General features: G+C 38.9%; 1 protein-coding gene across 3 annotated transcripts in view; it reads right to left on the bottom strand.

The window, feature by feature from the left end:
- Nucleotides 1-12,923, bottom strand: part of CEP85L (centrosomal protein 85 like) — a 140,725-nt gene that overhangs the window by 42,346 nt on the left and 85,456 nt on the right. For all 3 annotated transcript variants that reach the window (XM_060753244.2, XM_060753243.2, XM_060753245.2), the window contains one exon: nucleotides 1,849-1,970. In XM_060753244.2, coding sequence (XP_060609227.2) covers nucleotides 1,849-1,970 — 122 coding nt within the window. The remainder of the gene's footprint in view (nucleotides 1-1,848; nucleotides 1,971-12,923) is intronic.

Here is a 12,923-nt window from a genome sequence, read left to right as displayed (position 1 = left end):
GGTAAGAGGAGGAGGTGGGAAGCAGAATGGTGCCACGGAGCTCCTTATTATCACCCATGGAGACTCAAGGGCTCCAGGGCGCACAGCTTGAGAACCCCTGCTATAGAGAAATCAAACCTATTAAAATCTGTATGCTTGGACCAATATACTAAATATGAATTGTTTTCTATATATCAAAGTTTGATCACCCACTAGAAAACTAACCCATCTTGAAATATATTAGTTTATGTTTTAATTATATTTGTTATGTGCATGCAAACATAGTTAAACGTGTAACTACTACTGCTTGATATATGGAATTATTTTGAATAGGTGCTATGTAAGACTTTGGAACGGCTCGTACGGTCAGGTGTTCAAGTGAATCTCCTTTCCTGTAATTTGAACCCATTACTCAAAGCCTTGATTCTAGAGCAGCAGAAAACAAACCTGTTCCTTCTTCTTTATGACACCCTTTCACACATTTATAAATGGCTGTCATGTCTCCTCCCAACCTTCTCTTCAACAGTTCTTTAAGATGCTCTTCACAGGGTCTCGTTGCTAAACCTTTGATAATTTTAGTAGCCTTTCTCTGGACACCTTCCAGCTTGTCAATATCTCTTTTGAACTGTGGTATTCCAAGTTACGCCTAACCAAAGAAGAATACAAAGTCCCCATGACTTCCCTCAATAAGACACTATACCCCTTTGGATGCAACTCAAAATCCCATTGGTTTGTAGCTGCTGCATCACACTGTTGGCTCATGTTCAACTTCTTGTCCACGAAGACTCCAAGATTTTTCTCACATGGACTGTTGTTAAGCCAGGCATCACCCATTCTGTATCTTTGCATTTCATTTTTTCAGTCTAAGTGTAGTATCTTACATTTGTCCTTGTTGAAATTCATTTTGTTAGTTTTGGTTCATCTCTCTAATCTGTTACGGTCATTTTGAATTCTGATCCTGTCCTCTGGAGTATTAGCTATCCTTCCAAATTTGGTGTCATCTGCAAACTTGATAAGCATGCCCTCTAATTCGTCATCCAAGCCATTAATAAAGATGTTGAATAGTATTGGGCCCAGGACTGCAGCACTCTTCTAGTAACTTCTTTTCAGGATGAAGATGAACCATGGCAACCACCCGTTAGGCTTGGTCGCTTAAATCAATTAGGTTATATGTCAAACCTTTTCTTTTGGTACTCTGCAGGTGTCACAAATTCCACTGGAGCACTCTGGGTTGTACCATTTCTTCCACAATCTCTCCCTCTTTCTGCCATTCATTATTTTACAAACTTTAGTCATGTTCTCAAAAAAATGTTTTTTAAAACTACAACACTATAAAAACATACTTGCTATTCCACATAGGAAATGTGCCCTTTCTTGTACTAATTCTAGTTTCTTGTACCCTTATGAACTAGGATAACAAGACATTCTATATAATTTGGTGCTTTGCAGAAGGAGTCAATCCTGTCAAAGTTGATCTGGCAGGACAGCTGGGAAAATTTCTGACTAATAACTTGGAAAACTCTTACTAGTCAAGTTGACCTTCTTGGAAAAGACAAATCAATGGTGTCAGCACAAGGCAGCTTCATCTGTCCAGAATGTATCATAAAGTTACACAATGGCCTTATAATATTTGTTGTTCTATTTCAAATCGCGTTTTAAATGGTTTTTGCATTATAGAGTATCAGATACTTTTTTTCTATGTGCCAGAAGCCCTGATCATTTCATGGCCTGCAGTATGATTTCCACTATCTTGCCCTTATCATCCATATTTTTCAAGATACCATTCTTTATGAAGTTAGTATTTAAGATGCTCAACTGATTTAGAAATATGATTAAATCTAATTAGAGACCAAGAGTGGATTTACTCACCGATCAATCACAAGCTCTTTTTGCCTTAACAACCCTTCTTTGATTTTCATCAGGGACTCCCAGTTATTGTAATCCTGAAAGTTTGCTGCTGAATAACTCTGACGAGATGATCCACTCAGAACCTGCAAAAAGACAGTGCTATTAAATAAAATAGCAAATAATGCCTTCACAGGCTTTTACATTTAGAATTCCAGGTTGAGTATCCTTTATATGAAATCCATATAAAGAATTTCATACACCCAAATTTTGGAATATTTGCATTTGTATATATATGTACATACCCTGAAGATAAGACCCAGGCTTAAATATGAAATTCATTTATGTGTCATATACATTTTATACATATAACTTGGAGGTCATCTTAAATAATATTTTTGATAATTTTGTGCATGAAATGTGTTTTTAATACCTTGAACTGACAGAAAGCAAGGGTGTTGCTATTCTCAGCCAACCATGGGGGCATATTTGAAATATTTCAGAATTCATGATAAGGGATGCCTAACCTGCATCATCTACATGTTTAGTTAAGAGAAATATACTTCAGAAAACATTCATGGAAACCTATAAAGAAACCAGTCCAGCGTTTCCTCTTCCCATAGATATAGCTAGAATGAAGCCTACAGCCACTCCACCATATATGGATGTTTTTGATCTCTTATTTCTGCTTGTTTCCTTATTTTAAATGTTGTTTTAAAGGAATCATCTGAAGAATTTTACAGAAGGTTCAATATTGTGTTTTTTCACTATCACTAAATACATTATTTCAAATGATATAAAATTTCTAGTTAATATTTCAATGCAAATAATTACTCCATGTATCAGATATTAAATAAATGAATATTTTAAGTTTAATAGGTTGTTATATTTGGAAGAAATACCATCCTGCAACAATAGAAGTGCTTGCCCAGAAAACTTGAGTAGATATCTTTGGGGGGGGGGGGGGTTAAGTCTGTCCAGTGTTAAACAAAGCAGTACACTTTGGTTTTCTTTTGGCAATATAACAGTTGATATTGAGTGCTTTCAAATGATAGATTCCAGGAATTCAATGCTCCAAGATACGGTATTATGAAATCATAAATGTTTGGAAATTATGCATGGGGAAATGTGTATGCAATATGATTTGGTTTTGTGCATGTGTTTAAAAAGATGATATTTGCCTATTTTTAAAAAACGATCAAGCTTAATTATTTTTGCTCCTTGTACAAAAGCACACAAGTAATTTTCCATTACTTGTATCCAATTTTTCAAGTGTTATAAATACACTTCTCTTGATGTTGCCAAGAACGAAGGTACTTCTGATTCATACAGCACAAATGGTGTTGAACACTTACAACAGACCTTAACAGAGAAAATGTTGTTACAGAAAGACAGGTAATGTGATATTTCTAAATACTGAGAACAGCAACTTAAAGGGTTCAGTCAACAATTTAATTCATTAATTCATTAATTAACTGATTTTGTTGGGGAGGGGGAGGCTCCCACAGATATAAGAGTTCACTTAAAGCTAGGAAAAAGTGTAAATTTCATTTGGAAGTGGGTACAATGATACATTGTTTTGTAATCAGTAAGTATATAAAATCACTAAATGAACCTCTTACACAATATAAAATTACTTTGGTGAAACAGAAAATTAGACTATTCGTATCTGAATCTTCAAATAGAAAACCTTAAGTATTACTCATTTGGAGTCTTAAGTCCATTTGTGCTTAGTCTGGTTTCCATATGATAATTATAGAAACATAGCAGAGACCATTTCAGAAAGGAACAGTAATAGTTATAGCACTAGGAGCAAAGAACATGGATAATGAATGGGTAAAAAATGAAAGTACAACATATTTCATACAAAACAGACAAAATGGAAATGTAGCTCGAGAGACCAAAAAAAAAAAAAAAGAGCAAAACAACAATTACTATTGAAACATAGTACATTTAAGATGGAAACAAATATATAAAGATAACAAGTCTATGTGTGCTGCTGCAAGAAACTGAGTGTTGTGATACAAGACCACTTTAATTTCTCATTCTATTACCTAGGCAAAAAATCTGTAACGAAATTATGCTTATTTTCTAGATATGAATCCAGCTTTTGCCTACTGTAGGATAGAGGGAGTTTCTGCTTGGTAGTGAAGCCTATGCACCATTGTTATAATGGTTGGTTTCCCTCCCTAGCCAGTCTGATCTTGGAAGCCATGGCTGATACTTAGATGGGAACCCACTAATGTTTTGAAGATGTGAGCACATGAACACTCACACACACAAGCCCACTTTCAGACTGGTTCTCCCAGCACCAACTCCTCTGATGTAACCATTGTGGGATCGTCACTGTACGTTCACAAAGAACCTCCATTGGGGCGTGAGGCAGTGAATACACATTCAAGTGTCACTTGAACTGAATCCATGTATACAATAAAGGACTGTGAAAAGGAGGTGGTTTCTGGATGCTCCCACCAGACTCTTCCACTATGAGATTTAGCATTTGGGTGCAACCCACAAGTATGAAAACTGCACTCATGCACAAATGTGTGTGTGTGGGTTTCTTTTTTTGTTACTTATAGCAACCCAAGGAGAAATGAGCTTGCATACATTTTTATAATTAATGTGAAATCAGAAGTGCTCTGCTATAGTGTCACAGAGGAGATGGTCAAAACAGATAATCTAAAAGGGATGCAGAAAATACTTTTTGATTTCATTTGTGATGTTCCCAATCATCTCCTTTTCTTCATAGCAATGTTGGAGCTGTATGCATTAGGAACAGAAAGTTTTCCATATGGGTGATGAACATCTAAATGCTAAAAATAGATCACCTAGAATTTGTTGGCATTGCTTTTAAGAAAAAAAATCAAATACCCATTTCAGCAAAGAAAGCTGTTCCTTGAAACCCTGCACCAAAATAAACAGTCTGTTTGCCAAGAAGCCTTCCACTTATTTTCTGGCCAATGTTGAGGACAACACTTCTAGGTGGCACTTCAAATGATGTTCAGAGCAAGTGTGTCTGGAATTTTCCATTGATAACAGAAGGTCTCTCTCCTAAGTATAGAAACACTTGATTTAATAAGTGTTCATATTATCTTCCCATTACCTTTAAATTCAGTGTAGATCACTGCAATCTTTCAGCTTCTTTGAAGCTGTTTATTGCGTGATATGGCACAATAATAGCATGTTTAAAAGATGTTAATGATGAGCTAGGAAGTATTAGAGGAATACTAATCTGTATATACTCGGTCTGGAGTTAGTATTAATGTTAAAACAAAGGTAAGAAGTCAAACTATGTTAAATATTTTGTCTGAGTGTCTAACAACCTAAGAAACCTTTGGATATATATGCATACACAATATGTATTGTTAACAAATGTACCTTAATGTTTATGTACCATAGCTGTACAGTGTGCTGTACCATATGAAAGTATAAACACATTTCCAAATGAAGGATTTTCTAATAGATTCATGTATAGTTTCAAATAAATGGATGTAGTATTGCTGCTTACTCAAGACTGCAGAAATCGTAAGAACTAAGGAAAGCATAACATAGTGGTAACTAACTAAAGAATAACACAATAGTGGTGCTACCACATTTTAAAAACATCCCAAACCCACTATCCATTGAAAAGAAAAGGAAGGAGGGAGAGTGGGAGTCAGGTTATCCTAAATAACAAGGAAAACATTAGTTAAGTGGGCCACTGACAATAATGCAAAGATGTGTTCCATCCCCCAAACCCAACAGGACTGGTAGGACAGTAAGAAGAAAAACTCCTCTGATACAAGTGTTGGTTATGACCAACTGGAGTCCCTGCCTGGCAACTGAAAGAAGGCCACTAAGAATCCTGGGTGAGAGAACACTGAACAACTTACTGTGAAGAATAAATTAAAGGGTTTAATTGTCTGGCTTCTTTCCAGAAAATGAACCTCTGCATCTTGACATTATGAAGGGCACTTGAAAGGATACTTGACTTTCAAAAGTCAGTAGCTTGATAAAGGAAAACACTGATCTTTCATCTTTACAGGATGTTTCAAAGAGCGTTTTGTGTGAATAGAAGTTGAGGCAGTGAATGAAAATCTAAGATCAAATAATGGTGAGCAGGAGAATCTAAGATCCAATGGCAAAAAGTGGACTTCTCTAATTTAAACACATAAGAAGCAAATCAAAAAGCCTGGGTGAATTTTTGTCATACTTATCTATAAGGCTTATTTTTAAAAATAAAAATAAAAAAGAGAAGTTGTTAACTATAATTCATTTATAGATACATTCAAAGTGAAAGGAGTACCATATTTTCCGATGTGTAAGATGACCGAATGTATAAGACCACCCCTCTTCCAACGCACACCAAATAAAAATTTTAAAAAACATCAGATTTGATTTTAAATTCAAGACTATCAGAGTGGTAGCCAGCTCTTCAGCTTAGAAATGGAGATGAGCACCAACCCCCAGAGTTGGACACAACTGGACTTAATGTCAGGGGAAAACCTTTACCTTACTTAGAGTGAGCGCAGGTCCAATGTCCTTTCCTAAACAACAACAATAATAGAACCCTAGAGTTGGAAGGGACTCCAATGGCCATCCAGTCTAACCCTAATTCTGCCAGGCAGCAAAACACATCCAAGCCCTCCTGACAGGAGGCCACCCTGCTCTGCTTAATAAGAACAGTAACAACAATAATAACAGAACCCTAGAGTTGGAAGGGACCCTAATGGCCAGGGAGGAACATACATCCAAGCCCTCATGACAGGTGGCCATACAACTCTGCTTAACAACAACAACAACAACAATGGAACCCTAGAGTTGGAAGGGACTCCAATGGCCATCCAGTCCAACTTAACTCACTCCTGCCAGGCAGGAAGACACAATGCAAGCCCTCCCAACAGGTGGCCAACCAGCTCTGCTTGATGATGATGATGATGATGATGATGATGATGATGATAATAATAATAATAGAACCCTAGAGTTGGAAGGGACCCCAGTGGCCAGGGAGGAACATACATCCAAGTCCTCATGACAGATGGCCATACAACTCTGCTTAACAACAACAACAACAACATCAGAATCCTAGAGTTGGAAGGGACTCCAATGGCCATCCAGTCTAATCCCACTCACTCCTGCTAGGCAGGAAGACACAATGCAAGCCCTCCCAACAGGTGGCCATCCAGCTCTGCTTGATAATAATGATGATGATGAAACCCTAGAGTTGGAAGGGACCCAAATGGCCATCCAGTCCAACCCCACTCCAGTCAGGCAGGAAGATACGAACCAAGCCCTCCCAACAGGTGTTCATCCAGCTCAGGCCCATCAGTCTCTTGCAGCCTCCCCCCTCCTATCCAGACATGGTTAGGATACGTGTCCTGGAGCATGTAGATGGGGGGTGGAGGAGGCAGCCAGGAGTGGGGAGAGAGGCAGTGGAGGTGGGGGGAGATGTCCCCCTCGTCTGCTCCTGCCCCACCCCGCCTCCCTCACCATCCCCGAGCAGCACAGCCTGAGGAGGAGCAAGGGGGAAGGGAGGAGGAGGGAGGGAGGGGGGAGGAGGAGGAGCGTGTGGCCGCGTTACCTTGGAGAATGGTTGGGGGTGGTGGCTTGCTGGGCTGTCCCCACCTCGCAAGCCTGGTGCTGTCTCTGCTGCCCCTGGCTTGGTGCTACCTCCACCTCAAGCCAGGGGCAGCTGCCGCGAGAGCTGAAGCCCGAGCGGGGGGAGGGGAGGGCTGGCTCCGCCCCCTGGCTTCGGCTCCTGCAGCAGCTGCTCCGAGCTTGAGGCGAAGGCAACACCAAGCCAGCAGCGGCAGAGACAGCACCAGGCTGGCCACAGTGGAGACCAGGTGGGGGTGGTGGCTTGGTGCTGACTCCATCTCAAGGCTGAAGCGGCTGCTGTGGGAGCCAAAGCCAGAGGGGGGAGGGCGGAGCCAGGCCACACACCCCGCTCTAGCTTCAGCTCTCGCAGCAGCTGTCCCGGGTTTGAGGTGGAGGCAGCACCAAGCCAGTGGCAGCAGAGACAGCACCAGGCTTGAGAGGTGGGGACAGCCCAGCAGGCCATCACCTCCAGCTGTTCTCCAAGGTAACGCGGCCACATGCTCCTCCTCCTTGTCCCCTCCCCCCCCCCCCGCGCACCTCCTCCTCAGGCTGTGCCACTCGAGGATGGCGAGGGAGGTGGGCAGCTGCCCACCCACTGGAGCAGGTTGTGGCTCCCACAGCAGCTGAAGCAGAGACCAATGGGACCCCGTGATATCCAGCATATAAGATGACTCCCCATTTTGTATATTATTTATGGGGTTCAAAAGTCGTCTTGTACACCAGAAAATACGGTAGAATAGAATACTGCCCCCACACTGAAATAAGAACCACTTATTCTGTTCATGTAGTATGAAAAGAGACATTTATATTGCTTTAGGCCGAAACCTGATGTATTCTCCACCTTAGCCTCCATGAATATTAATTAAACATTCCAGCTATTATCCTCTATGCACCTAACTAGGAATAAAGCTCATTTAAATCGGGGTGGGATGGTACATTTGAATTAACATGTGAAATATTACATTTTAGTGTTTTATTGTTTACTGAACTGAGCAGAGTTACACTTGACAAAAGTTTAAATCCTATCTATCCTTACTTGAGAGTAAGAATTACACCATCCCTGAGATATAAATGAGGGAAAGGATAAATGAGGGAGAGGACTCCCACAAGGTAGTGTGTGTGCGTGGGGAGGGGTGGGTCAAACGTGGGTTTTGTTCAACCATCAACAGTACTCTGCCCGTAACTACAGCCAAATACTTGTCTTCATTGCCTCGTCCAGCAATGAAGTTATGGATTTCTATTCCCCTTAAACAATGGGCAATGGTTATGGTAACTTCAGAAAACTACTAGTAGTTACATCAGTCTTCATCAACCTCTTACCCTACAGATGCAATCCTACCATGCCTGATGAGGATTGTTAGGGCTTGGTAAGATCTGTAGCCAAAAAAAAAAAGACTAAAAAGGATAGGTATGTTTTTTCCCTTTTCCTAGGTGTACATGCAGCCCAGTGAAGAATAGTTAATTGTGCATATCAATTTATTTTAGCCTGAAAGGCTCAGAGCATGTAATACTTAACTTGGAGTGACCAGTTAAGTCTTAAAAGGCTATGCTTCCTGAGAATTATTCAACATAGCTGGACAAAACTAGAATGCTCTCTTTGTAAAAATGTTAACTATGGTTTAAAAACTCTAACAGTTTGAGTGACAAATGTGATCTTTGGCCTGTAGTCTATAATTGCTGTTAAAGTGGAGATAATCCAGCTCCAAAATTCTTGGTTACTAGAAGAGTACCCCAACTGGCTTTCCAGCCTTTTATCTCCCCTTCATATGCCTTTGCCTCTGCGTTCATCCAGCACTCATAACATGTCAAAGAACACAGCTAATCTCACTGCTTCCTGGAACAGTTTATCAGAAGAACACTCAACACAGCTCTGAAGTTACAAGCCTCTTAGCACATCAACTAGTGCTGTTTTGCCAAATATGTGATGTTTTCTACAGCAACATTTTACACCACAGTTGGGAGTAGAAGAGGATTGTGAATTCATATTGTTCAGTTCATGCAAACAATCAAGTGTTCAACTTTGTTTCTACAAGTTTTCTAAACAGGGACAAAGAAATCCAAATGCTATTAAAATGTAGAATTAGCCAGCAACGAGGTAAAATTTAATAGATTCCTGACTCTCAAATGCACAAGGAGTCCTGAACTGATTTCCAAAGCACTTTTCTATTCTCATAATTCTGATTACAAGTTAATTATATCCTTTCTATATATGAATTCTATAATGATTATCTCAATCTTGCCATGATTACACATGTTCAAACATTAATTGCTGTAAATAAAACACATATTTAATGAACAGAAAAGGGGGATTATGAAGCATTGAGCACAAAAAGATCACATATATCACATACACATAAAATAATTACACAAACAATCAAAGTTTATTTGAAAACCAAACTTATCAGAAAACTTCTGGAAAAGTATTGCTTAATATCAATTTCCAGCTTCACAATAAAACAGAGTACTGATGATTTTCAGTGTTTTCTTCTCTTTTTTGCTACAGGGGGAAGAAATATTATGTTTGCATATTATCTTTCACATTCTTTCAAATCTAGTCCAGGGTATAGAACAAAGAATTAATAGCATTCTCACACTCTAGCATAACATTCTAAATTTGGTCTTATTTGTTATTAGTCAACGAAATGTTCTGGTTGTGTTCCCAGTGAATATTTTCCTTTTTTCTAAAGCAATAAATTGTTGTGCTTTTTTAAAAAAGAAAGGCAACTTTAAATAAACCAAGGATCTCATCAGGAAAGCAGCCTGGAAAAGAAATGATAGAACCAAATAAGAAAACTCAGACACAGCTAAAAATCCAATCCCAAGACCATCTTTAAAATTGCCTCTTTTCAGAATATTGATAATAATACTTATTATTTTTCAGGTGCTTAATTTGTCAAACAGCAACCACTTATGTAAACTGAAGCAGACTTAACGTTAAACATGCCTTCACCTGAATAATACCGTTATTACAGTCTCATGAGGTAGGCTGCTTTTTCCTCCTGTGCTTAAGGCAGGTCTCAATTCCGTAACAGACACAAATACATGAAACTGCTTATTCTGATGCACCAAGAAATTCTTAAGTTGATTATAAGGCTTCTAATCCATATTGATATTCTTCAACATGTGATGCGAAGGGTTTAAGCCTACAAAAACAGCTTGTCTTTATGGCTCCCACAACAAGCACTTAAATTTGAACACTGGTGCCGCAAACCAGAGGTCTTGGGCATACAGAGAGAACAGCAACTTCTAGGTGTGGAATCACAACATTCTGAGTGGAGTAATGTGATACTAAATGTTTGCTGTAATTATGCCAAATATGTTTCAATAACAAGGTACAAAAAGACTTCCTTCTTACATGTGATCTTCAGTTTTCTACCAGATCTCTAAATAAATAAAGAGAAGCATCTCCAGTGGTAGATTCCTAATCCCTCTGGAGAAAGCCCAGATCATTTCCATTTAAGGCCATGTAAGCAGCAGCTGCACATATTTGTCCCTTGAAGAAAAAGGAAACCGACCCAAAGTTTACACACATATACTGTTTATATATATGCAAGCATTCAAAGTCATTTAATAATTTTCTGTTTTTTCCCAAGAAATTAAATGTATGACATCTTTTCTGAATTCATGACTCATCTTCAGAAAGTTGTTTTCTCTCTTTTCCATAAAATGTAGGCTATACACACATACCTTTTGCAAATAGCAAATGTAGTCACGGATGGGGAACATTTATTTGCAATCTACTCCAGGAAGTAGGTCTGGATAAAACATTAACATTATATGTCAGGTGATAAGAGAATAGTTATGCAAGCTGATGTTATGAAATATTTACAACACAGGCATATGTCAGTAAACAAAGTCCCTGACAAAGAAACGACTTTTTACAAAGTTGTTTTATGCCTGCCCAGCCCCTATTCTTCCTTGTCCTCTGCCCAGTGAAAAGTTTTTTAGTAGCCCTGGAAATGGGAATGACAGCTGGAAAAACAAAACTTTTACTGTTGGGTTCCAGAATCATATCTGTAGTAAACAATGCAATAAAGCTTGAACAATGAAGGAACAGGATTCAGCTCCACAATCCAACTGTATGCTTCCTTACAATAAGTAAGGAAAACAACACCTGCATTTGGAATTCATTCCTGGGCATACGTAAGCAGAAAAAAGAAGAAAAGAGAGAGTAGATATGCCTCACCAGCTTCTTCAAGCCTATTCAAAATGCATGAATTTATAAATTTGACTACCAGAATAGAATTTATTAGAAAAGTGGGGGCTGGTGAATAAAAAATATAATCTCTGGTTGAATTTTGGAAACAGTCTTTAGATTCCAAATGCTTTTAGAAGATTCTAAATGATTTTTTTTTAATCCGTGTAAAGGCTTACCTTGATCTGGTTGTCTTATTTCATATGTGCATATCTTTAGATCTGAATATAAAACAAGCTGAAATAAGTCCAAGCTACTTTTTTGTTGTACTGTATAGGAAACTATCCCTATTATTTCTTTGTTTTTTTTTTCTGTCTCTGGTACCAAAACCTACTCCCAACCACTGAAGGCAGACAGGGATCTTTTGGAAACCTAGGGCACCAGATCTAAGTCCTGAGAGGTCAATGCATCTTTTGAATGTTTGAATGGAGACCTACCCGTGGCTTCTCTAATCACCACAATCAACTGCAGGATGGCAAAGTGTTTCTAAAACTACAAAAAAAACCCCCCAAAAAAACAAGTAAGGTGGGTTACTAAAAAAAATTCAGCTGTAGGTGTATATCTTCATAGATTATTTAGGATCTGAAAATGCGTGGGTGTGGAAGAATGCCCTAGCAAGTTAATTTTATTGGTACAACAGCTGATAAGTAAGACAAGGTGTTACAGATCTGCAGTTGAACACTTGCAAGTTCACATGTGTATGACTGATCAATCACAAACATCATTTATTAATCTGTGAGGGAAGGCCTGGATCAAGTTACTTCTAAGTGACATAAACAGAACTGGCTGCAAGGATCATTGGTTTGAGGTCTGGCATGTAGGCATGTACATCTAGGACTGGTACTTGGGTACTATTATTTTTCACAATATGGTGAATTCAAGTCTTCTGATGTACTGATGCCTTGTGCCAACATACTAGAATATATGGCACAGCCAAACAGATGCAATCCATTTGCCAAGTTTCTGAGTCTTATGGACTAAAACATTTGCTTTGCTTCTCAGTACATCAAGGTTTCCAAGGCGATTCACAACAGATCAAAACAGATCAAAAGTTATTTAATAACAAATGAAAAGAAATGTAAAGACATGTTTTAAACACACACACAACAAAAAAGATCCCGAAGTCAACTCTGGTTTTAGGGATCAAAGGCCATACAAAACATGGCAGGCTTGGGTTGTTGGTTCAAATAAGATGGAGCCAGACTATCTTCTCATAGGAGGGAAGTGTGCAAGAGAAGTGCTACAACCAAACAAGTCCTGTCTCATATAGTCACCAACGTAGCAGTCTCCAGGTGGTGGTACATGCAAAGAATCTCCACAGAGGAAC

Source organism: Anolis sagrei, chromosome 1 (genome assembly GCF_037176765.1).
Source record: "Anolis sagrei isolate rAnoSag1 chromosome 1, rAnoSag1.mat, whole genome shotgun sequence".
Classification (NCBI taxonomy): Eukaryota; Metazoa; Chordata; class Lepidosauria; order Squamata; family Dactyloidae; genus Anolis; species Anolis sagrei.
The sequence above is the reverse complement of the archived record's forward strand: the minus strand, read 5'-3'. Positions and strand labels throughout refer to the sequence as shown.